The sequence below is a fragment of the Malaya genurostris genome, chromosome 3 (assembly GCF_030247185.1).
Source record: "Malaya genurostris strain Urasoe2022 chromosome 3, Malgen_1.1, whole genome shotgun sequence".
Taxonomy (NCBI): Eukaryota; Metazoa; Arthropoda; class Insecta; order Diptera; family Culicidae; genus Malaya; species Malaya genurostris.
Genome location: NC_080572.1, coordinates 62,810,596 through 62,829,648, shown reverse-complemented (window position 1 = coordinate 62,829,648; position 19,053 = coordinate 62,810,596). Strand labels below are relative to the sequence as shown.

General features: G+C 37.1%; 1 protein-coding gene across 9 annotated transcripts in view; it reads right to left on the bottom strand.

Annotated features, from left to right (window-relative positions):
• Positions 1 to 19,053, bottom strand: part of LOC131438714 (serine/threonine-protein kinase WNK1-like) — a 77,718-nt gene that overhangs the window by 35,289 nt on the left and 23,376 nt on the right. For 7 of the 9 annotated variants that reach the window (XM_058608914.1, XM_058608913.1, XM_058608919.1 and 4 more), the window contains one exon: positions 12,157 to 13,755. In XM_058608914.1, the coding sequence (XP_058464897.1) occupies positions 12,157 to 12,191 (35 nt within the window). In that variant the 5' untranslated portion in view covers positions 12,192 to 13,755. The remainder of the gene's footprint in view (positions 1 to 12,156; positions 13,756 to 19,053) is intronic. The other 2 variants (XM_058608917.1, XM_058608920.1) reach the window with 2 other exon arrangements.

Below are 19,053 nucleotides of genomic sequence, written 5' to 3'. Positions count from 1 at the left end.
GTGTGTGTGTGTGTGTGTGTGTGTGTGTGTGTGTGTGTGTAGCAAAAAAGTGCACTCGATTGTCTTGGAGATGGCTGGACCGATTTTCACAAACTTAGATTCAAATGAAAGGTCTCTTGATCCCATAGGGTGCTATTGAATTTTACCCGGATCGGACTTTCGGTTCGGGAGTAACGGGATAAAATGTTCAAAAAAATGAATGAAAAGTGCACTCGATTTTCTCAGAGACCGCTTAACCGATTTTCTTCAACTAAGATTTCAAATAAAGGCCTTGTAGTCCCATAGGTTTCTATTGAATTTCATCTGGATCTTACTTCCGGTTCGGGAGTAACGGATTAAAATGCGCAAAATGAACTAAAAACGTGGAACACATTGTATATCATTGAAATGTTGATTAATAGTTAGCAGTGTTCTTTTTTGTCTGCAAAACATCTCCGGCATACCGGATTTTCCTGCCATAGTCGACGGTTTTGAAGGAGTAAGCGATATATCTAAGGGAAAGCATCGCTCTGATTGGTCAATCGATGCAAAAGCGAAGCTGTTGGAAGCACGCGAAGCTATAAATATAAGCAAAATTATAGCTAACGTTTCAGTCCCACGTGAAGCATGCTAGAGGTAGGTTGTTGCTAGACAGCAAGACAAAAAGTGCCATAAAACGATCTGAAGCTTTAATTGATATGCTCTGATCTTGTGTCATGCAAGATCGGATGAAATTCCATGTTATGTCGTTCCGCCTGAGAAATTGACAACTACCCCAGGGTAAATTTTGAGTGCATAAGATTCTTTTTTAATTTATATAAGATGAACTCGATTGATGATGAGAAAAAGTTTATCGCCTCAACCGAAATCGCAGAATGGTAGCAATGTTAGCGAAACGCTATAAAAATAACTGCTTGCATACAAAACTTGAACACAAGTTTGGCGAAGAGAAGCTTAAATATTAATATCCGTATCGCAAGCATGTACAAACATATAATTGCATACATTTGGGATATTGATATAATTTCATCGGCTACAAAACAAATACAAATCACGACAAATAGAGTCTATATCCTGGGATCGCGTGTTCGGTGTTGGTTCCTAATAAAGATCAATCTAAGCAGACTCTCGTGCATTTGCGGATTCAAAAGTGTGACGATTAATTGAATGTGTCGATCATTAGAAATTTTGGTTGCCTTGTTCCACATCAATGGCTCGAACAACCCCATGGGGCTGATCCCTGTAGTTTTTCAAAGGCAGCTCATTCAATTTTCACAATCGTGACTTCAAATGAAAGGTTTTGCAACCTCATATAATCCTAACAAATTTCATCCCGATACGACGGCTCCGGAATTACAGACTAATAGGTATAAAAATTTCCTTTTCAGGGACATGTTTTTATACATGACATGGAAAACTCAATCAAACACATGCAAATAGCCGTATAATTTTTGAATTGGACAGATTTGGTTAGATGATGACTAAATACATTGATTTTTGGTATACCGGATTTCGTTCCAGATTCCGGAAGTATCGTAAAAAAATAGTGATCGTGTACTCCAAACCGGAAATCACTCCAATTTCTTAGAAACGGCTGAACCGGTTTTCATAATCTTAGATTCGAATGAAAAGTCTCTTGGTCCCATAGCCTGTTATTGAATTATCCAGATTGAACTTTCGGCTCGGGAGTAACAGGGTAAAATGCGCAAAAATATAAAAAAGTGCACTCGAATTTCTAGGAGATCGGTAAACCGATTAATTTACAGGATTAACCCCCTGAGAGAGTGTTTAATATTCGATCGTGAGTATCTCATTTCAGAGATTTTTTTCTCTGGAGAAGCTTCACTTCACTAATTTGGCGGACTTTCTTCTCAACCTGTGGTCACTGAGTAAATCGTTTTCGGCGGAAACAAGTAACACACAAAAAAGGACGACACAGCTTGTATATAATAGAAATACCGTACAATATGAATTTTTAACTTTATGTTAAAGCAAAAGAATCTCGGAATTCCAAAGAAAAATAACTTATCACTTATTTTGACGTTCAGTTGCGGCCGTGATGTACGTTGGTACCATGCACTTTAACTAACAAAGACTGTTGAAACGCGTGGTCACTTTTGGCGGGTGATTCGCCGATCATCACGCCTTCTAGTCAAAAACTTTTAGAGACCGCGCAAAGGTTTTCCCGCGGGTTTTATCTGCTTGCTATCCGTTTTCCATCGCATACCCACCGCCATTTATGCTGCGATGATGACGATGATGACGACGATGACAGTGTTTTGACAGATGACGGTTACAATGATTTGTCGTTTTTTTCTGGTTGGTGTCTTGATTGATATTTGTACCTACAATACTTGTTTCCTTTTTATTATATACATTATTTAATATGTGAGTTAATGAATGTGTAAATAAATAAATGTAAATAAATAAATGATGAAAATATGAATAAGTAAATAAATAGAATAAATAAATAAACAAAACCTTACTTTTGACATCAACCCTTGGTATTAAGCAGAATTTGAACGTAACTCAAGCGTGTAAACACGGAGTAGGAACGCGATTGACGTTTAAATTCTCCTCAGACATTTACTGACAATGAAAAGAAACAAAAATATACAATATTCAAAAAATATATACAAGCTGAACTTAGTAACCAGAGGAACTACATTATGACCAAAGAATAACAAATCACAAGTTATGGGGCAAAATGGGCAAAAAAAATGAAAATATGTGTACTAATTTTTCTCAAAGATGGCGCGACAGATTTCTACAAACTTAGATTTAAATGAATGGTCTTATGATTATATACAAAACTTCTGAATTTCATGTGGCAAAAAAAAACTGATTCCGGCTATCATGGTTCCCGGTTTCCGATTCCGGAGGCAAAAGAAATAGTGGTCATTTTATTCCAAATGGATTTCACTCACTTTTCTCAGCGATGGCTTGACCGATTTTTACAAAGATTCAAATGAAAGGTTTGGTGGTTTCATCAGGAATTCCTGAATTTTATCCGGATCCGACTCCCGGTTCCGGAATTATAGGATGAAAAGTGTTTAAAATTTTATACCATCACTCAAAGGGGCGAAACAAAAAAACTTGGGTACAGATGACAATTGATGCGTTTAAACAGAACAGTGCAGCAAAAGCGGTCGAAGTTCCGCGTTTTTTTACGCGAATTTGCAAAATTTTCCGGTTTTCGCGATACTTATTCCCCTCGTAAAAAGAGACTTCAGTGTATAGGTCGTCACGACAAAGCAGCTATGCTTCATGATCATGTAAGACCCCATGTTTCGAGAGTCGTAGAAACTTATTTGCAAACGCTGAAATGGGAAGTTCTGCATCACACGCCAGATTCACCGGACATTACTTCATTCGATTGCCATCTGATCCGATCTATGGCGCATTGCATTGCATAGGCAGCACTTCGAAAAATACTAAATGACCAAAACTATTGATCGGTTTATTGATTGAATCCACAAAAATAAACCTGTTTAATCCACCTATTGGTAAGGGTTTGCCGGACAGCTCAAATATCTTCTAAACCAGCAATTATTTCGAAACATGGATTAGTTGGATGACGCTTAGTCAATTCGGAAATTGGCATCAATCGTATTCGTGCCAAAAGGTGTTTCAAAAGGTGTTTCGAAACGTTCCTTAAATATTGGTATCTATATTTCCATTCTACTTCTTGTCACTTATTCAGGGTGGCAAGTGAATTAGCGATTTCAATTTCCCGGTTTTTACTAGGTTTTCCCAGTGCGCGCGATAAAAAATTCCCGGTTTTGAGAACAGGCAGAAAATAGCATATGTTTAATATTTTTTTAACTATTTCTCTCATTCAAGCTTTAAATAAAAATCCCATGTCCAAAAACCTTCGAGAGTTTAGAAATGAGTATTTTTCGAGTATCACCTTGGAACTACGATTGAAAATCTCATCCACAGTCTATCCAAACGTTCATCTTCTGAACTAACATCTATCTACAGGGTGAAAATGACTGGAAAATTCGGAGTATTTTCCGAGTCTTATCAAAAATAGCTCTGAAAAATGAGTGTTTTTGTGATCTTTCACAATTATCTGAAAAAATAATGCGATGACATGCATTTTTTTCAAATAAACCTTATGATGGATACAAAGATTACATTCGGACACATTTTTGGAAAACCTTTTCACGCTTTTCATAGAAAATCCACGAATTTCAAAAATTTCCACGAAATCGGGTATATGAAGTTCGTTGATTTTCCATGAAAAGCGTGAAAAGGTTTTCCAAAAATGTGTCCGAATGTGATCCTTGTTGCCAGCATAAGGTTTTATTGAAAAAAAAAAAATTCATTCCATCGAATTTTCAAATAATTGTGAAAGATTACAAAAAAAGCTTATTTTTCCAGTGCTATTTCTTATAAGACTCGGAAAATCCTCCGAATTTTCCAGCCATTTTCACCCTGTAGATAGATAAAAGTATTTCAAAGGTCTGTATTTTTTTAGTTTTGTCAAATTTTTCAAAATTTCCTAAAACCACCCGCGCGCATGGTAGTTGGACGATGGCCTTAAGCGCAGCTTTCACAGACTATTGGTGGTGTTTTGTAGTTTCCAGAAATATCATCAGTTATTTCAAAGCCTAATGATGAAAAAATAAATGTAAAGTCTTACAATTAAAATTAAAATAATTATTTTTCGAACTATCCAATCTTTTGCAAGATTACCACTGAATCAGTCTATCAGGAAAATCAGTAAATATAAATATATCAGGCGTACAACTTTGCTTCCGCCGTTTTTTCCAAAATTGAAAGCTTTTTTTGCGAAAAAGTGATTACAGATGTATTATTCAAAGTATTGTCCGTCGCTAGCGACAATTTTCTCCCATCTTTCCGACAATTTTCGGATCCCGGCTCGATAAAAGGAGTCCGCTTTTGACGCTATCCATGAAGCAATCCTTTCCAACTCTTCGAAAATGTTGATCTGCCAGGCCGTGTGCCATCGTATGGAATAGGTGGAAGTCAGAAGGGGCGACATCTGGGGAATACGGCAGGTGGGCAAGACTTCCCATTTCAGCGTTTCCAGGTACATTTTGACCACTTTTGCGACGTGAGGCCTCGATGTCCCTCGGTTTCAACTCGTACGGCAACCAAGTTTCCTTCTTTCTGAATCATGCCCAGGGCCTTGAGACGTTTTGAAATGGCTTGCTGACTCACTCCCAACGATTCGGCAAGCTCTTCTTGGGTTTGGCACGAATCTTCATCAAGCAATACTTCTAGTTGTTCATCTTTGACGGTTTTTTTCTCTTCCACCACCATGTTTATCTTCGACATCGAAATCACCATTTTTAAAACGTTGACTCCCGACACGTTCTTTTACTCAGAGCAGCATCACCGTGAGTTTCTGAGAGCATTCGATGCGCTTCAGCTGCATTTTTTTCGAATTGTAACAGAAAAGTAAAACTTCCCGCAAAAGGCGAGAATTGGGCTCATAAACAGACATTTTCGAGCGTGAATAATACGAAAACAAGAACAACTACCACTGAAACGGCGATGACAATTCGTTAGGCGTTCTCTTTTGTATACTTTTTCAAAGATAGCAAACTTCTACCAGATGAAGAGATAAAGAGCTATCATTCTTCAACAAAGAACTATCATTCTTCAATAAAGAACTCCAGGAAAACTAGTTCTTTTGGACCATTCGCGGACTGACCATCTCTAGTGTATTCCAATACTATTTTAGCCTAGTATAGTCTAGAAAAAAGTGTAAGGTTAAAAATAAAACATGAATGAACTAAAGAGCAACACTCCTTCCGCAAACCCGATTCCTTCTAACAACCAGTGGCGTCTCGTGACAAAATTTACGGGTTGTGCACTGCTTATATGGTATGTTATCAGAACCGTTTCGACGTTGCAACTGAGACAGCAATTTGTTTTCAACTGCCATAAGCATAAGCCTCTGAAGCCTCTCCTGAAGGGAGAGGAAATCAACTTGTAGAAAAATGTAAAATTGTAAGAGATTTAGGCGTAATCTTAGACTCCAAGCTCACTTTTGTCGAACACTACAATACCATAATCAATAAAGCTAATAGCATGCTGGGCTTTATTAAACGCTTCAGTCATAACTTTCAGGACCCATACACAATTAAATTATTATACACTACATATGTCAGACCTATTTTGGAATATTGCAGCCTAGTATGGAATCCATACAATATTATTCACGAAGAACGCATCGAATCTATTCAAAAACAATTTCTTTTATATGCACTTCGTGAATTAAACTGGACAGCATTTCCTCTACCATCATATGAAGCACGCTGCATGCTCATCAATATACAAACACTTAAAGAACGCCGCGACTTTGCAATGCTTTATTTTATCAGCGACATAATTTCTCAACGCATTCTATCAGCTCCATTATTATCGCAATTATAATTTTATATACCTAGCCGTCAACTACGTTCCAGGAAATTATTTTTAGAAAAACAAGCTAGAACTAATTATGCAAAATACAGTCCAGTCAATCGAATAATGCGCCATTACAATCAATACTGCGAACATCTTGACCTTACTATGTCAAAAAATCAAATCAAATTTCAGCTTTGTCGTAGAAATAATGCGTAGTATGTAAGTGAACATTGTAAACAATTTATATGTAGTCTACATTTGCTTGACGAAATAAATAAATAAATAAATGAATGTGTGCATACAAGTTCTCACAGAGCCAATTTGACCAGTTGTGCAGGGCACGAGGTGTACATGAGGACGAGACGCCAACATGCTAACGCCAAAGATGCTAACAACATATACGATATTCTTTCAGAGTAGGGTTTTGGCGAGAGAACGAAATCCTAGATTTCTTAAAATGTACGCATGTCACTTTGGAAAAACAACAACAATCTATGCCTCTTCGACTGCTTCTTCGTCGACATCAACACTAGAGATGGTCGGGTATAGAAATTCTTATACCCGAACCCGACCCGTACCCGAGTGATCAGCAAAAAAATTTACCCGTACCCGACCGTACCCGATTAAAAATTAAAAAAATTACCCGTACCCGACCCGTACCCGATCAGTAATAAAAAAAAATTACCCGTACCCGACCCGTACCCGAAAAAAATAAAAAATTTTACCCGTACCCGATTAAAAATTACCTGTACCCGTACCCGACCCGAATGAGTAGTAAAAATTTTACCAAAATTCAGTATGGAAAAAATAAAGTGTTTTAGATATCGAGCCGTATCAGGCTCTAGTTGGTAAGAAAAATACATTAAAATGCTTGTTATAAATAAATACAATGTGAAGCATGAATAATGTAATGTAACTTTTTTTAAACATGCAAACCATTTTCGTTCAGCGGAAGGATACAACTAAGTTTCTGTCAAATCAGAAGTGACATTGAGGTTACCAATGTCGAAATAACCGCTAGTTCAAAAATAAATGTTAGATGGCGGACCCTGCAGATTTTCAATGTCTTTGGTATTTTATACTCATTTACAAATGTCAACAAAAGGGAGTAATAGTAGTCAAATTTTTCGAGAAGCATATTTACCCAAAATGTCGTAATACCCGTTGTATTCAATTTTGGGTAGGTATGGTTTTTACGAAACAGTGCGACTTTTGATCCAATTCTTTAGAACCACAAGTAAGCGTGCTCATTATCTTGACACACAAATAAAAATTCACATTCGAATCACTTGAAAAATGACGTAAAATAGTTCCAAATGTCAAATTGAATATTATACGTGACGAAAATGAATGTTATGCGAACATCCCCTAAAATGAATAGTGTGTTATCAGTTCGTTTACGTGAATTGACCAAAGAATCAAACAATGTACGTGTATTCCCGGTGTGAAAAATTCAATTTTGAAAATGATGAACAGTGAGTCCTTCAAGTGTAAGTAGTTTGAACATTCGTAGGAAATTTTTTTGGTTACGATTTTTTACTACAAAGCAAAATGAATTATGATTTTGATTTAAATTAATCTGTCAACTATGCCCGTTTTGTAAGCCTCACAAACCCACACCCACGATGTTATCGGTAGCTGGTGGTTTTTACAGCCATTGAACCGGTGGAACCCTCAACGAGTGAACACGGTGAAAATTTGAGTATTTCGCGAGAAAAGATTTTCACCCTTACTTTTGCGACTCCACGTTGTCACGCATCGATATTTTCACTTGTTGTCCAGTGAAAAGAAACGAAAATTAACTAGCAATATAGCCCAACTTGCTGTGCCATCAATCGGTGTCATTTCAAGTGAGGTGACACCACCCAAAAGTGCAGAATAAGAAGAACTTCTATGCAGATTTTCTGAATTAAATGTTCATGTTTTTATGGTAAGAATCCTAATGATTTTTATGAAAATTTTGAAAATTTCCAACCAATATTTAAAATAACAGTTTTCTGGTATCTGAATGTGATATGAGTACTACACTACATTTTATATACTGTCCATTCTTGCATATCAGTCCCATATGGGAAATCGGCATGTTGAGAAAAAGACGATCAAAAGTTTATTTCCGATTTTTTTTATTTATTGTGCTCCCTAATGCTGGTCCCGGGTTGGCGGTTCAATGCATAGGACGCTGGTCTTACAAGTCAGCTGTCGTATGTTCGAGCCCCGACCTGGAAGGATGTTTAGTGTCAGTAGGATCCATAGTACTAGCCATGCAATGATTCTGTACACTAAGAATCGGCTGCGAAGTCTGTTGAAACAGAAAGGCCAAATTCCACGAAAGGAATGTAATGCCAAGACTTTGCTTTGCTCCCTAATGTAAATCTTGGTATTATTACATGAAATATCGGTAATACACCTTTGCTGTTCCAATATTGCAACAAATGAAATTATTGAAATTTTGCACTGAATGGGACTTATATGCGGGTACTTTAGCATATGGGACACAGAAATGAGTTGATATTGTTTTATATTTTACTGAACAAACCCTCAACTTTCATTGCAATTTCTGAGAGTATATTGAGGAAAGATTCCATTCCTCAAGCTAACTCAAAATTGGCGAAAATCGATATGAGACTGATATGCGAGTATGGGCAGTATATGAATCAAATAATTTTTACTGGATTGTGCATTAAACAGCTTTAAAATAGCAGTCCATTAAAACCTACGTGAAAAGTAGATTCCGGCCGCAACATCATAGAGCTAAGGCAGTGTGTCTTATTAAATATTTTATAAACAAAGTAGGGCGGGAAATAACAGTTCGGCTGAAAAGTTCGTATCGTTTAATAGAAACACACATTTTTTTGCCAAAATTCGTTTTTATTATTCAACATAATTGCCATCAGAGGCGATACAGCGATTATAGCGATCTTCCAACTTTTCGATACCATTTTTGTAGTACGATTTGTCCTTTGCCTCAAAATAGGCCTCAGTTTCAGCGATTACCTCTTCATTGCTTCTAAATTTTTTACCAGTGAGCATTCTATTGAGGTCTGAGAACAGGAAAAAGTCACTGGGGGCCAAATCTGGAGAATACGGTGGATGAGGGAGCAATTCGAAGCCCAATTCGTTCAATTTCAGCATGGTTTTCATCGACTTGTGACACGGTGCATTGTCTTGATGAAACAAAACTTTTTTCTTCTTCAAATGAGGCTGTTTTTTTTTTAATTTCGTCCTCCAAACGCTCTAATAACGCTATATAATAGTCACTGTTGATGGTTTTTCCCTTTTCAAGGTAGTCGATGAAAATTATACCATGCGAATCCCAAAATACAGACGCCATAACCTTACCGGCCGATTGTTGAGTCTTTCCACGCTTTGGGTTCGGTTCATCGCGTGCAGTCCACTCAGCTGACTGTCGATTGGACTCCGAAGTGAAGTGATGGAGCCATGTTTCGTCCATTGTTATATATCGACGAAAAAAATCGGTTTTATTTCGATATAACAGCTCCAAACACTGCTCAGAATTATCAATTCGTTGTTGTTTTTGATCGATTGTGAGCTCACGCGGCACCCATTTTGCACAAAGCTTTCTCATATCCAAATATTCGTGAATAATATGTCCAACACGTTCCTTTGATATCTTTAGGGTGTCAGCTATCTCGATCAACTTCACTTTACGGTCATTGAAAATCATTTTGTGGATTTTTTTCACGTTTTCATCGGTAACAGCCTCTTTTGGACGTCCACTGCGCTCATCGTCTTTGGTGCTCATATGACCAGTCGAAATTTTGCAAACCACTTACGAATTGTTGCTTCGCCCGGTGCAGAGTCTGGATAACACTCATCAAGCCATTTTTTGGTATCGGCGGCACTTTTTTTCATCAAAAAGTAGTGTTTCATCAACACACGAAATTCTTTTTTTTTCCATTTTTATCACAATAACAAAAGTAGCTTCACTCAAAATGCAATATCTCACAAACTAATAATCAGACAGCTGTCAAATTTATACACGTATCTTTTGAAGGTTGGTACTAACTGAAAATGGTACGGATTTAATTCTAGTGGCGCCCTCTCATAGAAACGATACGAACTTTTCAGCCGATCTGCTATTCACATAACTTTTCACGTAACTATGATTGATCTTTTTTTTAAATGAAGAAAAAAATGTTTTTTTCTGGAAAAAGATGCCAGTTGACAGGTCTGGTCCTAGGCGCGAATGTCAAAACCCCTTGAATCAAATTGATTATTTTTCGAAAGAACTGTTTTGCAATGAAAAAATCTCGTCAACGTGTAAACGTATTTCTGTGAAGTACAAATGGTCGGGCAATCGATCCGAAAAAAAAATTTACCCGTACCCGACCCGTACCCGAGTGAGCAGTAAATTTTTTTACCCGTACCCGACCCGTACCCGATTGAAAATAAAAATTTTTACCCGTACCCGACCAAAAACCCGTCGGGTACGGGTACGGGTCGGGTTTCGGGTAAAATACCCGATACCCGACCATCTCTAATCAACACCCTCATCATAGCTGATAATCTTCGATAAAAATGAATCATAGATTCACTGCCTGTTCTTACGAACTCTGAAAACCCAATCTCAGCTGTCAAAGAAGGAAATCAAATACTCTTTGCAAACGGTGGATAAAGTGAAAGTGGACAGCTTTCTCGATTTTGTGAATCCTATTGAAATACATACCAAGATTACAAAACAAGTATTGTCACAATTTGACATTACTGAGACTAGTTTTAATGCAGTTAGGGGTATCGTTGGGTGGAAACTAATACCACGGCTCCTAAGAATTCTTGAAAAATTTATTAAACATGTTACCTGATGTTACTTTTACCATTATGCATACTTATTCTGAAATTTGAAGACAAACACTAGAAAAGGTCCTAAGTGCAAATGGCACTTCCTCTTTCTTTACTCTTTTTTTGATTATTACGGTCCTATCGGCAAATCCTTCTATCTTACACTTTGCATAGAATAACGTCTGAAATTATCAACTTTCGATCTGCTGTTAAAACAAAAACACAGGAATACGCCGCAATAATTGTAAGAGAAAATAAACAAAGAGAAACTGTCATTTTCACTTGGAACCTTTTCTAATAGTTGTCGAGATTTTATAGAAATCCAGCAGAAGTATCCACATTATCCTTATTTTTCATTATGAGCATTCATCGTACTGTTATTGATGACAACTAAGAAAGCTCTTATTGATTTAAAATTGCTGTCAAACCCATACAGAAACCGTTGAGACATGGAGTGTTGGCCCCATTTTCAATGGATTGTGCACCATTGAACCTGTGTGGGACAATGAGATGTTTCAAAACTTGTACTGAACTTCTAGTTCAAACACAAAATTGAGTATTGCCTCCAACTTTTCATCTGTTGTATCAGGAAAATCACGATACTGAAAATCGTTACTAAGATTACAATTTCTAAGAAATGTTGAATTTTGGGTTGGTAACTTCATCGCGAGTTTTTACGGAAAATAATGCATATTTTTCCCAACCACAAATTGGGAATTGTAGCTGAAGGTTGAAGCTACACAATGGTATATATTTCTCGGGTATGAACCTAGTTGTAATGGATGTTTTTTTTTCAATTTCCTAAGTGTCCGGCTTAGCCCCGGACTCCCCTAACTGGTTTATAATCGATCCCTAATTGTCAATCAACTATCCAGTAAGATTTAAATCATATAGTTTCCAAATCATAAACAAACGCATAGTTTCTTCTTTTCAAGGCAATTCATACTGTTAAAGATTCTCGTTCCACTTGAGTTTCAGCTCAGTTCTGCTTACCTTCTGCTAAAACAGGCTTTTTTTGTTGCTCCCATTTGTACAGCATTATTGCGGCATTTTACGGGTGTATGGTATGAGCATTCGTAAAATCACCGCCTGGGCCGGTTCTTCCCGTCTATCGCTTTGTCGCACTGATAACGTTTGATGATGATGATGAAGTTTGATGATCGTTGCACTATTCCTTGAAAGTGACACAACTGAGAACAATTTTCGGTTCACCACAGTTCTCAGCAAATCGAAAGGAAATGACAAAGCACTAGTTTTGTTGTTGTTGTTGTTGTTGGTAGTATGTTGATGCTTCCTCTGTCTTTTCTCTGTGCTACCGTGTTGAATCGAAAAGTAATAGTTAATATTTGCTTGGACGCTTTATGCGCTGCGGGCGTGTCGTTCTCTGATCCTTGAGCTGTTCTATTTTCGCTTTTCAATGTATTAGTAGTATGTGAGCGTAGGACTAGGATAAGTTGTCAGGGTCTTTGGAAATGTACTTCCGTTTGCTACTGAAAAAGTTGGGACAAGTTGTGCCGAAAGGAAGCAAAGATAGGGGAAATGACAAAACAATAAATAAAAAGAGCCAACAATTATAAGCGATAGAGATACTTTTTGACTAAATTCGTTTTTGTTTTTGGTATTTCCGTTATGTGTTCAGACTGATTTAGTAAGTAAGACAGAATAGTTTCAAATGTGAAATTTACGTCAATAAATATAACTTGAGAGGATCCTTTGAATCGATCGTATATCTTCGTGACAGCCAACGTTTAGCGTAACCATAAAATGATTATTTGGATAAGTTTAAACCTTAACAGCTAGGAAATCTCAAAGATGCCTTAACGTTCAAACAAGTCCAAAGACGATGATAAACCCAAAGTAAAACTCGATGAGTCTTGCTTGACGAACAAACAATATAGCAAACGCCACCTTAATAATTAAATACTACGAAGAAACCGATCAACACTAGTTACTAGGCTAAGAGACAAAATGATTAACTAACAGCGGTCGGAAATTTGATTTCCGACCACGTGGCCGACAAATAGGGATGTCTTATGTTGAGGTATACTGAACGATGTTGTCTTTCTACTAATACTACTACTACAACTACTACTATTGACAGATCTGTTTGACTGCTTTTGGACACGATAGTCTTCTGTTCTGTGTTGGATTTCCTCTGAGGACTTACCGAAGGACAGTTGTTCGCTCTTTTTATCTACGTAGGATTGAAGCAAACGGACGTTGAAAAAGTGGTTGCTGCTTTGGTGAATTTCGTTCCAATGCATTATCACCAATGGAACAGTGCAGAAGGATAATAAATCATATGAGAGGAAAGATCAAGGCGATACTCAATGAAACATTGGGGGCGGTTGGCAAAAGGAAGCACAGTTTCGGGACAGAGATAGGGATGTCACTGGCGCTGCTACTACCAATCAAAGTAGATTTTTTTCGAGATCGCGATTTTGGTTGTCTGCTTCGTTGCTCAAGTAACTTTCTCAAGGATTTTTTTTTCTACGGTTGTGCAGCCGTCCAAATGCGTTGACTTGCTGTCGGACGGTCGTATGATCGACAGCGTTGTGTGTGCTGCTTTTGGGGTGGCTTGATGACGCAGAACTGCAAATAATAGAAGAAAAGAAAAAATAAATATCGTTGTTTATCCATTTGGTGTGCAAAGTTGCAAAATTGTTCGCGTGGTATGACGCAATTTTGTTTTGCGACTTCTTGAAGCTGTAAAAAATGGTTCCCAGAATAGTCATTCATACTTCGTTTCGCCTGAAAACATTTGCAGTCTTTCCGATGTATAACAATCTCCGACTGTCTCGTTTCATCGTCAGTTAGCTGGATTGTGAGAAATTGATGCACTGCATTAAAATACTTAGTAGTTTTAGGTCGAGAAAGGGCAAACTATTTTTGTACATAGTGCTATCTGCAATCGATTCCTATCGAGGCAATCGTATTTATGACTAACGAAAATGAAAACGTCTGAGGCCCAAATCATTAACCAAAATGTCTTGAACGGATCCACAAGCAATGCCCAACTCCTCTCTCATCTCTCTAATAGTCAACTTGCGACTAACTTTCGACTTCTTCGTAAGAATCGAAGTGCTGCTCAATTAATGCCGTGGCCCACTGACGAAAACCAATTGTAATCGGAAGGGAGCAGATCTGGTGAATACGGCGTCAGTCTGGTGAATACGGCGGCAGTCAAGTGCTATGATAGTATCCTGAACCAGTTTTTCTTTGTGTGCATTATTCTGTTACAAAACAACTTTCCCGTATCTTCTAGCCCATTCTGGTCGTTTTGCGATCAATTCATGATTCATATTGATCATTTGTTGTATATAGCGATTAGTACTAACAGTTGGACCTGGTTTTAGAAGCTCATGATACACCATACCTTTCTGATCCCACCAAACACATAGCATCATAGCTTTCTTGCTGAATCAATCTAGTTTTGCAGTCAATATTGATAGTTGTCTCGCATTAGCCCATGATTTTTTTTCCGTTCAAGCAGTGACGTCTCGTGACAAAATTTACGGGTTTGTACACTGATTATATGGTATGATATCAATTGTAACAGTTCGTTGTAAGTGAAAACTAAATCAAAAACTTAAAGAAAAATCTAAATCAGTGAATTTTAAAAATCTTTGCAGCATATTCAGAATCCGTGAAACACAAAGTCACTGACTCCTGAGAGTCTGCATACAAGTTCTCACAGAGTCAAACATGATTTACAGAAAAACAAATCTCAGAGCTGAACTGAGTAATTCCTTCTCTTCTGGAATCTGAGCAGTAACTCACATGCACAGAAATTACACTTACACAGCAATAAGAGATAATAGAAATTTCATCGCTTTCATCTAAAATATAATTGAATGCGGATGTGAATCCTTCAATTTGACCGGTTGTGCAGTGCACGAAGTGCACATGAGGGCAAGACGCCACTGCGTTCAAGATTCTTAAAATAAATTTGAAACAAAACTGATTCTTTTTCGTGTCTTTGGAACAAAATTTCACAAGAGATTTTTTTCGGTATTTTATCTGTCTTTCATCCAATTCATGTTGCACCAAACGTCTATTTTCAGTTGTCTACTAAAGCACAGTGGTACAGTAGTGGACAAAATAAATCATTCGTTTGTTCTGAAAACACATTACATGTTACATCACTCTCACATGTATGAGAAAGTTTCACTATTTAGTGTGCTGAATACTGAGGGCAAGACGTGAATGACAAAAAGTTATAAGTTTTTGCCTTTCTCATATAGAAAGGTTATGCAATCACTGTGAAAACCGACTTTTGAACCGAGACCCGGACTCAGTTCGTCGAGATCACAAAATCTCTCTCTCTCTCTCTCTCTCTCTCTCTCTCTCTCTCTCTCTCTCTCTCTCTCTCTCTCTCTCTCTCTCTCTCTCTCTCTCTCTCTCTGTGTGTGTGTGTGTGTGTGTGTGTGTGTGTGTGTGTGTGTGTGTGTGTGTGTGTGTGTGTGTGTGTGTGTGTGTGTGTGTGTGTGTGTGTGTGTGACAAATAATGTCACTCAAATTTCTCAGAGATGGCTGAACCGATTTCCACAAACTTGGATTCAAATGAAAGGTCTTGAGGTCCCATACAAAGTTCCTGAGTTTTATATGGATCCGACTTCCGGTTCCGGAATTATAGGGTAATACGCACCAAAAAAGGAAAAAAATAGTCACACACGTTTCTCAAAGATGGGTGAACCGATTTTCACAAACTTAGATTCAAATAAAAGATTTTATGACCTTATACAATTTTCCTGAGTTTCATTTGGACGAAGCAGGGGAACGGGTATAGCGTTATGGGTAAGTCGATGCCTTTCACGTTGCCCATCTGGGTTCGATTCCCAACCCCGCGCACATAGGGTCAGAAAAAGTCCCGAAGAGGTGAATGACAACAATGTTAAAATCTCTATAATCGATAAAAAATGACGATGCAAAACTGGTACGCGACGGTACGTGCGGCTTTGCTCAATTCACAGCGTGCTTTGTTCAATTTCGTATAGCGTGCAGGGTTGCCACGTTAAAATTTATATTTTTCAGGAAAAAAATATTTAAATTTCTAATCCTTTTATTAAATTTGTACCTACTTGTTAGTGTTATTACAAGGTTATGATAACGATGCTTTTCATTCAAAGTGCACTTATTGGCTTTCTATATGGGAAAGTTTATGCAATATGTTCTATATAATTCGACACAGTTCATCGAGCTGAGCAATGTATGTGTCTGTGTGTGAGTATGGGTCAAATAATGTCTCTCATAAAAAAAATCTCGTAGTCCTGTAGGTTGTTTTTGAATTTCACACCGTCATTTAGAGCGACGAAGGGTAAAATTCTTCTAGATTTGGCTTAAAACTGATTCAATTCGTAGGCTATATTAGTTACTTACTAAACGAACCGACTTTGGCTATACTGGTTCCAAGTTCCTGGTTCCAAAAGTACCAGAATTTGTGGTCAAAAAGTTGAAAACGAGGCTCACTCTATTTTCTTAGATCGATTAGAGATTTGATCGATTTCCACAAACAGACTCAAATAAAAGTTCCTACAGTCTCATAGGTTGCTGTTTAATTTCATCCGGGTTCGATTTCCGGTTCCAGAACCATAGGGTAAAGAGTGTTTAGTCATTTAGTGCGACGATGCAAAATAAAGAAAAATTCTTATCAACTTGACATAACTGTTTAGAATTTGAAAAGGTTATGTTAGTTTATACCCAAAGAAAGTTTCTTATTTTATTCAAGATTGAAAAAAAATTCTTCACAAAATCTTCTGGTGATATTTTTGAAAATATAAGTAATATGAGAAAGGCATCATTACACCACTAGGTGGATTGAAACAGGTTTTTTTTATTACGTTTCGGTTTCGACTCATCAGTACGTTGATGTTTCTATTGAACTGCTAACCAGACTCAGTGCTAAGTGTACATAACCAACTCAACAAACTTGTTGCGATTTGTATTGAACTGCTTAACTTAGTTAGCAGTTCAATATAAACTGCTAACGCACTGATGAGTCGAAGAAGAAACGTAAAAACAAATCTAATTGGTTATGTGCACTTACAATAATTTGGGAGTTATTTTCAACCTCTCAAATCCTTGTAAATATTCGGATTTTTAGAATAATATGATATTATAGCCAGTGTAATGTTTTAGCAACACTGCATTGTTTGGTAGTTCTTCACGTAAAAAAATAGAGCAACAAAACAATAATAAGATTTCCAAACTTTAGTTTTGTTCGCTTCAATCTGCAATATGATTGTTGTTAAAACAAATTTACAACTGCAACCGATTTTCTCAGTGTTTTTTTTTGTTTTGTCTCAACTTTTGCATGTCTCTATAGAAGGGTAATGGACCCGACTTTCAAAGGAAGCTTCGGAGACCCATCATGTTACATATTATTCGATACAGCTCGACGAGATTGGATGTCTGTGGGTGCACTTTGATTTTTTTACCGCTCAGTTTTCTGATAGATGGCTGAACCGCTTTTGACAAACTTAGGTTTGTTTGAAAGCTTCTATTAGACCATTGATCAAATTCGAAGATCGAATAGCTATCATCTATCTTATTTATTAAGGGGCGGGTAGGGTCTAACACTTTTGTAAAACATTTATTATTTTCTTTCTATTTTCTGAAAGTAAAACATTTCAAGAATATTCTGTGCAGTTTTGAAGCCTATCGGAACAAAACTTAGCAAGTTATGGGCCTTTATCTTTGTCGATCTTATACTAGGAAGAAATAAGAGCTGATTGATCGACTTAAAAACTTGACAAAACATTCTCGAAACGTTTCATTATAACAAAATACAAAAGGAAAAATATGGCTTTTTGAGAATGTTAGACACTACGTGCTCCTTTGAGTAATAAATTGTTTCCTTTCTTGATGATGCCTAAATCGAACTCGAAAGTCTTAAACACGTTTAAAAGCTACTATTAGATTATTTGATAAGCTCACTACACGGCCGTTCTATGCGCAACTGTCCCATGTTTTATGGTAGTTCTTATATATGAGGCAATTATGCGTGGAACGCCAGAATACTATTGGTTGAGCGTATAATCTAATGAATGTTATTCTGAGGCTATATAAATGGCAAGAGAAAGGCATTATCACATTACTAGGTGGATTAAGAAGGTTTTTTTAAACTCCAGTTTGTTTTAAGAATTTTTGGGATGCTTGTTAAGTTCCGTTTTTATCATTGCCCGGAAATTTTCAGATGGACGAAGTTCCGGTGATTTTAGTGAGTTCATATTTTTTGGCACAACATCTGTATCGGGACACGTTTTGAGCGTAGTGACAGGATGCTAGATTAGATCAAAATAGAGTTTATTCTTTGTGCTTCCTAATGAATGACGAAATGCGCTTCTTAAGGGCTGAGGACAGTACCGTAAAGTGGTAGGTTTTTCGCTATTTTCCCGTTTCAAATTAAATTTTCTTGGAAACGGTGCAGAATATAGAAAAACCCACCTGACAATGTATTGGAAATTTGGTTGAGAATATTCTGTGAAATTTTCAGAATGATTTATTGAGTTTAGCGGTCGTGTTTTATTTTTTCTGACTGAAGAACTGCGGAAAATTGGAACGCTCGGAAATGCATACCTCTACTTGTTCATCGAATATCTCGGCTTTGAAGGCTTGTATCATAAATCTACCGTGACAAAGTCTAGATAATTTAGTTTAGAGACGATAAGTACATAAAAACATATATGTTAACGCAATAAAAATAAAGTCTTGTATTTTTCTGTGAAACAAAGTCAGTTTCAATGCATCCGTCATTTTTTTTTTGCTTTGGTTTCCTGATAGCATTCTGAAAAAGGAGAGAGAAATAAAATTGGCTCGACAAGGCTGCCAAACACACAGACATTCAATATATGTGAAAGTTGAATATTTTTTCATTGTTCATTGGAATCC